Source organism: Genypterus blacodes, unplaced genomic scaffold, assembly GCF_046128005.1.
Source record: "Genypterus blacodes isolate CSIRO-AG114 ecotype Tasmania unplaced genomic scaffold, CSIRO-AGI_Gbla_v1 ptg000207l_1, whole genome shotgun sequence".
NCBI classification, from domain to species: Eukaryota; Metazoa; Chordata; class Actinopteri; order Ophidiiformes; family Ophidiidae; genus Genypterus; species Genypterus blacodes.
The window spans coordinates 30,001-42,500 of NW_027467006.1; the positions used below are offsets into that span (position 1 = coordinate 30,001).

Sequence of the window (12,500 nt, forward strand, 5' to 3'; positions counted from 1 at the left end):
CACGGAGTCGTGCTCATTGATCCGTCTTCTGTTTTGTCGTATCAATACGTTTCCATCCACACCCAGAAGATGATGATAGATGATGTGCAAAGATTTACACCAAAGCCACCAAATGAGTGATATAGAGTTTATGCAGCACTAAATGTCACTCTGATGACTTTAGATGATAGATGGAGTAGTTTAAAGATTTAGATTAGTATGATTGTAAAGTTAACGGATGTCTTTTTATAAGGAAAGCTCCTGCTTCTAATTAGACAACAACAACAACAACAACAACAACAACAACAACAACAACAACAACAACAGTAATAATAATAACCATCTAATTGCATGTTAAAATAGATCTTGTAATCACGTTTCCATGGCAACTCATCAGCAGGGACGAGGGTCTGCAGTCTAATTGCTGAAAGTGACAAAGTCGTCCTCACGCTGTGGTGTCACTCACATTCTTATCAATAAGCATGTGAGCGCTGCGGCGTATAGAAAACCAAACGCTCTCCCCTCCGCTTCCTCGCCGGCCATCTGTGCCGCGACCGTCAGGGTTTGCGTCAATCGCGCGTGTGTCCCTGCGGCACTGATGTCAAACACACGCACATGCAATGTGCAACCGGAGGGAGGGTTAAGAAGGGAAGGGGATCAATAATCAATAAGCATGAGGAGCAGCGTGTGAGGGGTTAAACTGCTGCTACTGTGGACGGCCCGCTCCTCTGCCCAGGTGTCAGAGAAAACACACACACACACACACAGCTGCTGGGACAGATGTGGTCACGCAGGGATGTGTGCACGCTGAGTCACGTCTGGCAGCAGTGTGTGTTTGTGTCATGACTCGGCTTTTTGGTTTTCCAGTTCAAAGTCTGGCAGCACGAGCGAGAAGTCAACAGAGATACATCAGCTTAGAGGAAAGGTGGAGGAGAGACAGAGACAGAGAGAGAGAGAGAGGTCACACACACACACACACACACACACGCACAGACTCTCTCTTTCATGCACACACACGCACGAAAGACATGAGTCATCAGTGAGTATCTGAAAGGGCTTTAAGAGGCTCTAATTGCATCTGGTGAGAAATATAAAAGTGGCTTCTTGCTCAAACAAGGAAGAGAGGAGGTGAGAGTGAGGGAGGAAGGAGGGAGGGAGGAAGGAGAGAGGGAGGGAGAGAGAGAGTGAGAGTGAGAGTGAAACTCCTCTGAATTAATGTTCAATTCTATTCATTTCCATCTTAAATGTCAGACAGTGAAAGTGTTTCCATGAGGCTCCAGAGCGATTGGACTCTTCCTGTAACTTATCTCTCCCAGTGAATCTCTGATTTGGCCTCACACTGCGTCTGTGCGTCTCGTTGGTGACATTTGCGTAAACCGGAGCGGCGCTTCACCCCCGCTTCAGCAAATCCTCGCCGCCAAACCCATTAACACCCATTCTCTCCAGAGGGCGCCACTTACGCAACACACTGGTGTGGCAGCGTTGAGGTTGAGGTGGGGGGAGGGGGGAGGGGCATCCTTGGCTGCATCTTCGCTCGCTTCGCCTCCCTGCTGGCGTCACACACCGAGCCTAATCCCGTTGTTTGATCGACATAGCGGAGGGGATGGGGCGGGGGTTGAGTCGGAGGAAGAGGATGGCACTCTGCGAGGCCATCTGGGTATCCCATCTGTAACGCCGCTACGGCTGCGTGTCTTTGGTCCTGGCATCCTGCGGCGAGAGATTACCAGCAACAGGCCCCGATGATGACAGGGCGAGAGGCTCTCCAGACGCCTACGATGACGCCAAGGGCTGCTAATAATAGAGCGCTGCTAAAGACCATTAGCTCAGTAACCTGGCTATGACCAGAGAGGTGCAGGGACGGAGGGCCGGAGGGATTGAGGGAGAGATGGATGGAGGGATGAGGCATAGATGGATGGAGGGATGGAGGGTCTAAAATAGCTTTGTTTACGTGCGAATGCAAAGCTTTCTTGGTTTGGATGTCCTGTGTGGATAATGTGAGGTTGTAGACTCTGCAGGACGATCAGATCGTTTCTACTTTGTTGGATTGCGGAGGTGTTGTGTTTTCACTCAGCAGGTCTGTAGGCCTTTAAATGAGCTGCGACACACCCAGATAGAGCTGTGATGCTAAAGATCTGCTGTGACGCAAATGCCTTGTAAAATCTATTTCCTTTGGCTCCTTTCTTCCTCACGGCTCCTTTATGAATCCATTTAGATTAGAGATCCATGACAACATGCAGAGGTGAACATATTAGAGTAGAGGAGCTTTTAGAGGCTTTGATCATGGATCCATAAGGGTACAGACCTGAGCACACACAGACAGAGGGATCACACACTGACCGTGGTTCTCTTGAGCCGTGCGTAGCGCCCGCAGCGAGGACAGCGGGCTGATCTCCAGCTGGCACACCAGCACCTTGGCACGGCTGAGCGCCGCACGAGCGTCCTGCAGCTCCTCCGCGCCCAGCAGCATGTTAGCGCCGGCCACGATCACGATGGCGTTCTCACCTGTGGAACAAACACGTGTGTGACGACTCAGGGACACACACACACACACTGCGTCATGGCAACCACAAACCCCAGAGGAGCTCAGGACGGTGATGTGCTGAAGTACATGAGTGTGAAGCTGTGGCGTGTTTACGTCTTTCAAAATACAACTGAAGCAACAAAGAACACTTCAACCATTCACCTTAGAATGTTACTGTCACTCAGTAATCAATAGTATTTGTCCTCACTGAGATCAAAGGTAAAGATTGGATTGAGACTCATCCTGATTCTGTTTGTTACAGGACAGAAATGTGGGAAAGTTGGAATGTGGGATTTAGAATCTTGCACTTTGGTCCCTGTGGAGTTCAGTCAAAGAACTCCCTGAATGAGTCGACTGCCTATGTGTGTGTGTGTGTGTGAGAGAGAGAGAGAGCGAGAGAGACAGAAACACTGACAAAGTGTTGTGCGAGTGCAGCTACACACTCGGGTGTGTGTGTGCAGGTGCACAAGCACTTTCACTTCTCAAAGCTTTCATGATCTCAGCAGGGTCGACTCGCCTCGTGGCTAAAGAGTTTACCTGCATCGTTGACAGTGATTGAAGCTGCTCCAGTGGCTGCATCAGACGTTTGCCCTACAAAGCCTGAGACAGACAGAAAAGAACGTTTGAAAGCCTCCATTATTGTTCTTTCTTCGAAACATAAACTCCGATTTTCTTGCTTTTCTTTCTCTGCTCGATGCTGCGACCAACAAAAACCTACAGAAGCTTTCATAACACAAACACACTGTGATCCAAAGGGGGCACAGTTAGTCAACCTGCACCAGGACGCTACATTTAGCTTCCTTTAGCCACAAGTCCTCCCCTGAACGGATCAGCTGCTGTGCACTTTAAAGACACGACTACATGTGTGGAAGGCAACAAAGCACACAAGTGTCTCTGCTCACAGGCTTGGCTCCAGACAGGTCCATTAGAAAAAGAAGATTCCTCTGGGAGATGTGAGGTCATTTTAACAATGATTCCATTCAGATTCTGACGAGACTAAAGGTCAACACTGATCCTTATTGATTCAAAATCAATGTGTAGAAAATTAGCAGTTGTTACTTCCACTTAATGCAGGGTTGTGGTGAACAGGGAAACACCTGAACACTCACATGGGAAGAGAAAAGAAGTATTGTTTTGAACTGAATGCAATATTTCAGAGTGTTGTGTCTTCACTGTGTTCGATCAATAACCACCGCAAAGGTTACCTCAGCATCTCCTAGGTGCTAGAGAACAGGCAGAGTGTTCCCTCTAAACTGTCTCAATAGATCACATTAATCATAGTAGTAGTAGCCATTCAATTGTTATACTTATTTAGTCAGTTTTCAAAAGTCACAGAGCTCACAGTTGAGTCCAAACCCTTCATCTGTGAAGACGATGCAGCCTGGATAAGGTTCAGGTTCAAATCTACTGATGCGGCACCAAAATGGCGCCTAATTTGGCACGGAACACTGAAAACAAAAGCACTCTGGTATCTTACCCGTGTGAACACCATTGTCCTTGAAATTCTGTATGTAATTGTCTCCAAAGAAGTCTTTACCAACCTAGGAAAGATTGAAGGCAAAGCGATTAGAACAAAGAGAGAGTGGAGCGGGGTCAGACTTGGTTAGCGGCATGTTTTGAAGAGTGGTTTAGTCAAACCTCAGTTGGGTTGTATCTTTGCTTGCCCTGCCAGCATACTGGCATGGTGCCGGTGCCGAAAATGTGCGAAAACGAATACACAAAGTCGACAAACGCACACACACACGCCCAAACACACGACCAGCTGCGCCAAGCCTGGAAGACACAGTAACCCCGCCTTGACGCCTCTTCACGTCCACCTCTATTTGGTTTTCCTTCCTTCTATCCCCTCTTCCCCTCATCCGCACAGGGACGTCCACATCTGTAGCTACTTTGGTTGAGGAAGGGGTCCCCACCTTGCTCCGAGGCACCTACTTCGAACCCACGCTTTCCAAACAATGTGCCAAATTGCGGGCACTTGTAGTTGCCTATGATGGGCCGGTATTGGCTGCTTGGCCCCATCCTGTTTGAAGAGTGGCCTTCCATCTTGGATGTTTTTGACTATTTTTGGGTTCTCCCAAAGCTGGGAGAGCTCCTGCCACACTGGGATGTTATCGATCGGGCCTCTTTGTTCTGACAGAGGTGGGGCTTCGGTGCTTTAGCGCTCGGGTTGAAAGGGCGCTCTGAGCGTACTGATTGGAGACGTGGGGTTGTATGGTATGGGAATAGGCCTGTTTGAAGCCGGGTGAGCGTGGGTGGGCGTATGCATGCGGTATGGTATTGATCAAGAGAAAATGAGGAATGGAGAGTTGATGCAGTGAGATGACTGACTGAAGTGTGAACAAAGCTATAAGGTTTCTCTTGTTGTTAACTAGTTGGCGGACTATGTGAGTCCTGGCAGATCACTTGGACTCTTGTTTTCCTGTGAAGGCAGCGTATTAAATGGAAGAGCCAAAGGTGGAACACGCCTAGTTGTTTTACTTAAAAGTGATTTTCTGGGGAATTACTTCTGTTCTTGCTCACTGACATTGTTTTTCTTGCAAACTGAAGCACTTCTGGTGTTCACTTACCAGATCTGTAGTCCTTTGAATGGACTGAGTTCAGATCCCACAGATAGAAGTTACACTGCTACAATAACTGCTAAACATCTTCTGGATCTTTGGGTACAAGCTGCTATCTGATGTGAGAATCCCACAGTTAATGTAGGATAGCAAACGATGAAGACGTACGGTGGTCGACACGAGACAAAGGCCAACATATTTTTATGTAAACGTAGCTCTGGAGTAACTTTGGGAGGCTGCGTTTCATGGATTGTGTTGCACAGATCCATACAGGTCCAATCTCAGGACTATGTCAGCAAACTAGATAGGACATCATTTCTCCAGGAAGTCATTCGAATTTTGCTAAATCCACAGAGGACACACAACTGAAAGGACACAAATGGAATAGAGACACAATTCAACTATAACGCAATCAGACCTTGGTGAGTGGGATTGGCCTTCCTACCTTGCACACCATTGCGGTCTTGGCTCCCAGTCGTGCAGCCTGGATGCACTGGTTGGCCCCTTTGCCTCCAAAACCAATGAAGAACTTGTGGCCATGGATGGTTTCTCCTGCTTTAGGTAATCTTGGTGTCTGGCTGAAAGAGAAACAGGCATTGAGCACAAGGTCCAACAGACTCAGCAAAGACTCTGACAAAGGGGATCATCAAAGGGTTCAGGTCTTTTATAAAACGGAAAAATCGATATTTCATATGGGTTTAATTCTTTCCGGTTGAAGACATGAGTTGAAGGTCTGCTCCTCTTCAGCTTTTTCTTTGAACAAAGGGCTCAGAGGATGACATCATTTGTTCTTGTGAAGGTCTTTGACAGAAAGGAAAACAAAGTCCAGAAACTACAAATGAATGAAACCTTTTTTCGCTTGAATGTTTTCAGCTTTTTCCACATTGACACACAACACAAGCGGCAGGAAACACAAAACACGCTTCAATCGCTTCCACAAGCTGTCCACATATTTCCATGTTGGAGCATCTGCAGATGTACTAATGATGCAACCAGCAAACCCCGGCTCTGTCTCGACTCGACATGCCCCGCACCGGGTAACGGCTGACTCAACAGGGTTGGGTGAAGCCCCACCTCTCCCCCCGGGGCTGATATGCCACAGGTGGGTGCCCTCAGGCCGGAGCTGTGTGTTCCCTGATCAGGGCCAGAGTGGGTGGTGAGTAACAGTTGAGTTCCAGACGGCTTGGTTCTGTACGTCAGGACGCGGTGGTCTGGCCCGTGGCCAACACTGCCCGGGGCCACAGGGTTGGTGGATGGCAAAATGTTGTCATAAACTTGTTTTTCACCCTGCTGTTGCCCTTTTCGTACATGTGTCTGCGTGTGCGTGCGTGAGTGTGTTTGTGGCAGGTGTGCTATTACAGTAAGTTCGCTCAATCCCAGGATTTCCAGTAAGTCAGAGGCTGCTGGCTGTAAATACTGCTGCTTTCACACGGACGCACCAAAACATGAAAAGGCTCAGAGCTCCGGCAGGATGTTGGGTCACTGACGCTGCACTGTGCTGAGGAAAAAACACAACAAAGGTCCAGCACATGTAAACATCTCACACACACACACACACACACACACACACACACACACACAGTTGTAAAATACCCCTTTATCCCACCTGAGCAGCTCCTCCACCCGCTACACACACGGCTGCAGGACTGACATGTAAGATTTGCAGGTTTTCCTAATCGTCAAGTACATGCATACACACACACACACACATACCCACCCACCCACCCACACACACACGCGCACACACTTGGCTATTGTTGTCTGTCGTGAGTGCACCAAATCAACAGGACAGTCATGTGCTAAAGTGCAGCTTAGGTGCATTTTCTCCCACAGAACCAAAAGGCCAAAGCAGGTGTTGGGTGACGTGAGGTGTTTGCTTTGCGGCCGGCTCTCATTTCCCTCTGCTCCTTTCCCATTACAGCGGTTCCTCAGCTGCCGGTGAGCGGCAGGGGAAGTAGACTCGGACAAACACTAAACGCTGCTTTTACCCGTCCAGACAGTGTGCGGAGTAAAGTCACCACTTAGTCTGCCAAACACTTCTCTGTCTGCCTCCAGAGTTCATGAAGTGACTTTGAGTGATGTAAGATGTCAGGAGACGGTCAAAGGAAATAACACAGAAGCTGGTTCAGTTGTTGTGTGATGTCATTTGCATCAGTAGCTTTAAACAGCTTCAGTCTCCTGAATCATATATGCTGTGTGTGTGAATGGTTTGGTCAAAACATTAGAAACACCTCCCCATGCCGTGCCGTCTAAAGCTGACCTGGTTGATCCATGCCTGGAAAACTTGATTTCCATATTCCATGAATTTCTAGGATTTCCCCGACAGTTTGAACCCTGTGGTGTTCTATTGGATCCTAACAAAGAGTTTATAATAACCTGGCTGCTGAGTGTGTGTGTGTGTGTGTCACAGTGTGTGTAGCACAGTGTGTGTCAGAGGGCTTTGTTCTGTGAAGGTTTCTAAGCGACGGTCCTGCTGGAACAACACTCTTCATCAGCTGCTTCATAAACACTGAGTTGTAAATATAGATGTATAGATATTGATCCAGTATTATGTTATAAGATGCTTCAGTCAGAGCTGGGACCCACATGTCTGTCAATCATCAGAGGGATTCTATTAAAAACACCAGGTTAAAGTAGAAAAAAGCTACCTGACAGAAACGTATTGTTATTTTCAAAAATGTGATTTGGGAAAATTTCACTGCGAGCAAAAGGAATCTGTGTGTGGGGCACACAGCAGGGGGCGCTGTACGGCTTTGGCAATGAGTTCAAATTAGAGGCCAGAGAGAGAGAGAGAGAGAGAGACTCCAGCAGGACTTTAGTGGATTTTTTACTTCAAAGTCATGCATATCACTTTGAAGGGCTGAAAATATATTCCACTTAACTCCCCCACCCCCCCGTTTCCCATCCATACCACCATACTGACCACCGTTCAAAAGCCCCCCCCCCCACCACCACACACACACACACACACACACTATCCAAAAACAGGCCGTTTCCCGTCAGCTTATTAGTTCGTAATTGACGACTCCTGACCATCAAAGCCCAAATCACTGACTGAAATTGCTAATGAGCAACAAAATAAATACTTAGCAAAAAACCCCAGTAGTAGAATCCATATGTTTGTGATAAGAGGAGGGAGGGAGGGAGGGAGGGGAGTAAGATGTGACAGCTGGAGTGTGCGACTGAGAGAGACGCTTCCTTCAGCAAAGACTGAGGGGCAAATCGCTCACATCACCATTTGTTGGCAACCAGGTGACAAAACGAAAACAAAAACAACCCAACACACACTACAAACTGTGTCCAAATGAAAATAATGTGAAACAAGTTCAGGTTTGTTTAGCAGGAGCTGAAAGTGACACTTTACTGTGGTATTTCTTATTTTAGTGGCGGCGTCTGTTAGATTGTGTCACTGCTTACAAAGGTTAAGGAAACGTGGGTGACAAATTGTTTTCTACTGGCCCATTGTGCCGGAGTTGATGAGTAATGATTCGTGGGAAATGATCCTATTTGGCTTCGCAGCTCTCACCACGTACACGATGATGCAACGCTGACATTTCAGCCAGCAGTAATTATACCTGACGATCTGTACGCTCAGAATGTTTCAATCCGTCAGCTGCGTCACTCAGCTGCTTGGATGGGTTTGTCAGTGACCACAGACAGGATCACACACACTCAAATACAGAATCAAGACAACAGCCCACAGAGAACAACACATGCAGAGAGGAAGGAGAGGGATGTAACATAAACTAAATAAGGCAGGATGTTAAATATAGATACAAATTAATATGTAATCATTTCTAGAATAATATGTATAAAATACATAAACAAAACTTGGAGTAATCATAGAATTATAGAAAATAAAGCAGAATATAAAATAGGAAATAAAATAAGACAATGTTAAATTAAATAACAAAAAGTAAATATTGTCTTAGAGGCATAAAATCAAGAACAATAAAATACAAATAAAATATGTTAAAATATGAATTTAAAAATAATTATTATAATTGACGACATGGAACATAAAATAATAAATAAGTAAGATATATAAATTAAACATATTCTTGTGAGAACAAATAAATATTTAAAGTTACAAATGAATGTCTCTGTTTTAGAAGCATTCAGATGGAGACACACACAGATCTCAACCTCACATTTTACAAGTGAGAAACTGGAGGCCGTATCTAACTTAAGACCACTTCCCCATTAGCTGCAGACAGAACTGCAGGCAGGCCAGGATGGAAAAACACCCTTCAGCCGACAAACCATACTTTTCCATAAAGACGGCGTATAAAAATACAATCCAGGAAGGAAAACAGTGGTGTTGGTGGTGATGGCTCATAATAAGAAAGGGAAACAGGTTTAATGCCAAAGACAATTGTGGTTTCTGAAGAATTCCATTCAAACTATTTGAAATAAAGCTCGCAATATCTCTAACTTGACGTCTTGTGACTCCTGTTTCCATGAGAGTGTCAGGTGGGAAGCTCAATGTGAATACGGCAAAGGGGGGGCAACTGCATGTCTCCCCCCACCACCCTCCTCCTCCTCGTCCTCCTCCTCCCCCAAGGAGAGACAAACTCCTCAAATCATTTTGTAGAAGAGTCCGAATATGGCAATGAAATTTTGCCCAACTTGTTTCTTCCTGTTGGGCCCACCTGAGGAAGCGGAGAGTTTCCTGTGCCCAGATTTAGATTTAGAGCCTTCGCATGAAATGTAACCAGACCATGTCCTGGAAAATCCCCACAGTTAAGAGGAACAACACACACACACACACAGGGGGCGCATATAGCAAAGAGGCCCAGCACCTCCACCTCATCTCTCAGTGATGATGTCACAGCTTACTGACCATCAAATTAGCTTTGACTGCTTGTTGCAGCTTTTAAGTTTTCTGTGATCCAGGCGCTAAATGTTTCCATGTCTGGTTCCAAAGTTATTGACAACATAAAACTGCTACTTTTAAATTTATGATTAATGGTTCAAAGGTTAAAGGCCATACAAACCCCAGGGGGTCCGAGTTCACTCACCTCACCAGGTCGGTCATACAGGAGCCCACCACCATCACGTCAAACGCCTCCTCGGCCATGATCTGATCAGGGAGACACAAGCGTGTATATGTGATTTATCTGCATAGGTTACACTCATGCAGTCTGGAGGTGATGTGGGAGTTCATTGCATCAACACTCATCACAGCCTTTCTGTTAAATGCATTCTGGATAAACGAGGACACGATCTAAACCCTAAGCGACTCCTCGGGGGCATTTCAGGCAAAATATGTAAACTAGTTTCTGAAAAGCCTCCAAACAAAAATCACTTGGTAGCGTTTATCTCCCACATTAGCATGAGCCTGACTGAGACAAGGATGAGGGTAAAAATAGAGCCTTCGTCGCCGGCTGATTTGGGCAGGCTCCAGTCTGGTTGCTGCTGCTGGTGGAGGGAAATTTCGACGTGAACGCACCGCAGTGCAGCAAAGTCTTTAATTAATTCAATCCTCAGCTTGTATCGGAGCTAATGCTAGCATGTTAATCTCTTCAAATCTCTTCCTCGGCACTTGGAAAGCCTGGCCGCTGGCTGCAGGACGGCTCAGTTCTCTCTCTCTCTCTCTCTCTCTCTCCCACATCTTACATTGTCTTCCCTCTGCAGGCACAGAGAGCCAGACTAGAACCCTCCACGTTTCCACTGCGCTAGATTAAAATTACATTTGCATTGTCCAACCTCTGAAATGAGCACAGAACCCTCTGAACATTCTCCCTTTACTGCTGATTTGGAGGTTGAATAAGCAAAACCTGGCTGATGTGGGTGCAGTTTAGTGGTAAAATGTTGCTCAACATCACTGGAGAATAAAGCTTACTGCATAAAGTATATCTGAGGAAAAGGTTAGCGTGAGCCTGAGGGTGTAAACGCATCCTGCCAATGAGCAAACGAGGAGAGGACGGATTTGCAGACAGACGAGTTCTTTGCAATTAGTTCAACAAAGTGAGCTCCCACATGTTCACTTTTATAGAAATGCAAATCAAGTTTGTAGACAATTAAATAGAAATGTAGCCGGAGCCACAAGCAGAACACACTTCTGACTGAAGCCATGTTAAATATTTGACCCTCATCTGGTTGAGCAGCCGGGCCTTCAGCTGGATAATGATTGTGATTACAATAATATGAGCGTCCATGTTTAAAGAAATGCTTTTCAAAATCTCATATAATCACTATAATCACCAAGGTTCTGTTTCTACCACCATTCCATCACACACACACACACACACACACACACACACACACACACACACACACACACACACACACACACACACACACACACACACACACAGACCCGCCTGTATTTCCCTCCCAGTGTCTTATAGGAGGAGACTCAGACTAAATGTAAAATGGAAACTGATCGTGTTTTAAATGAATAACAGTGTTTTGATGATAACTCAATCTACATTCCTGTGGTAGTTAATGTTGAATAATTTGGGAATACTTCTGAGTAACATCAAAGTGGAATTTCCCTGCAGTGAATCAGTTGCACTGCGCTGCTGCAGATGTGCTCATCACACACACACACACACACACACACACACACACACACACACTGATTCCATTTGCAGTGTACTCATTCTTCATCCTTTTAAATTAAAGTCACAGCTCTCATGTCTGAACTTCATGTTGGGTCACGTGGCTCATTGAACCAGTTGCCATGCCGATGGCAGATGATGCAATGTGGGCTTTTTTTCAGCTCCAGGATTCTGTGCTCACTTGACCCCATTCAGCCTTTATCTCAGGAGGCAGAGGTCAGAGGTCAGAGGTCAATTATCCAGGGTTAGACTCAAATCAGAGGACTAAGCAAGAGTCATCCTCAGCTGTGCTTCAATTATTGGCTGATAGAACTTATTGATACTGTTGTCACTCAAATCCTTTATGAATATAAGTTCCACATAAACTTCATTAATAACTGTGACTAATGGATTATGTATCATTAATGAAGACTTTGATCAGACTTGTCTCAGTCTGAAGCCCTTAGTGAAGGGAAGAAGCACACGGACACTTCTCTCTCATGTTGCTGATTTATTTATGAATGAACTCTTACATAAACTCCCCTCTCAAAACAACTGTCCAATGTCTGCGGATATCTGAGAAAACTGTGTGAGCGCCTGGAGAGCATGATGTTGTTGCTGTTGTTGTTGCCTGACTCTAACAGAGACTTTGCCCAGGTCCTCACCTCAGCCTCTTCAGGTGATACAGGTGGTAAAAGTGAGGCCCGTTTCCTATTGAGTCTGGAGCGCACATTACTGATCTGAGGGACATGGTGGTCCTGGGCCTCCCTAACCACCTGATCATACACCCTCTTCACTGGCTTTGAAGGATCTGCCTCAATCGCCTCAACCATCTTCTTCTTCAGTGAGCTGGACTGGATCACAGTGTCGTCATTGGGTTATTGTGATTTGAAGCTC

General features: G+C 46.0%; 1 protein-coding gene across 2 annotated transcripts in view; it reads right to left on the minus strand.

The window, feature by feature from the left end:
- Window positions 1-12,500, minus strand: part of rbks (ribokinase) — a 24,795-nt gene that overhangs the window by 11,730 nt on the left and 565 nt on the right. For both annotated transcript variants that reach the window (XM_076169536.1, XM_076169537.1), the window contains exons 2-6: window positions 10,080-10,141; window positions 5,504-5,636; window positions 3,978-4,041; window positions 3,038-3,100; window positions 2,317-2,481 (exon numbers count right to left, since the gene is read on the minus strand). In XM_076169536.1, the coding sequence (XP_076025651.1) occupies window positions 2,317-2,481; window positions 3,038-3,100; window positions 3,978-4,041; window positions 5,504-5,636; window positions 10,080-10,138 (484 nt within the window). In that variant the 5' untranslated portion in view covers window positions 10,139-10,141. The remainder of the gene's footprint in view (window positions 1-2,316; window positions 2,482-3,037; window positions 3,101-3,977; window positions 4,042-5,503; window positions 5,637-10,079; window positions 10,142-12,500) is intronic.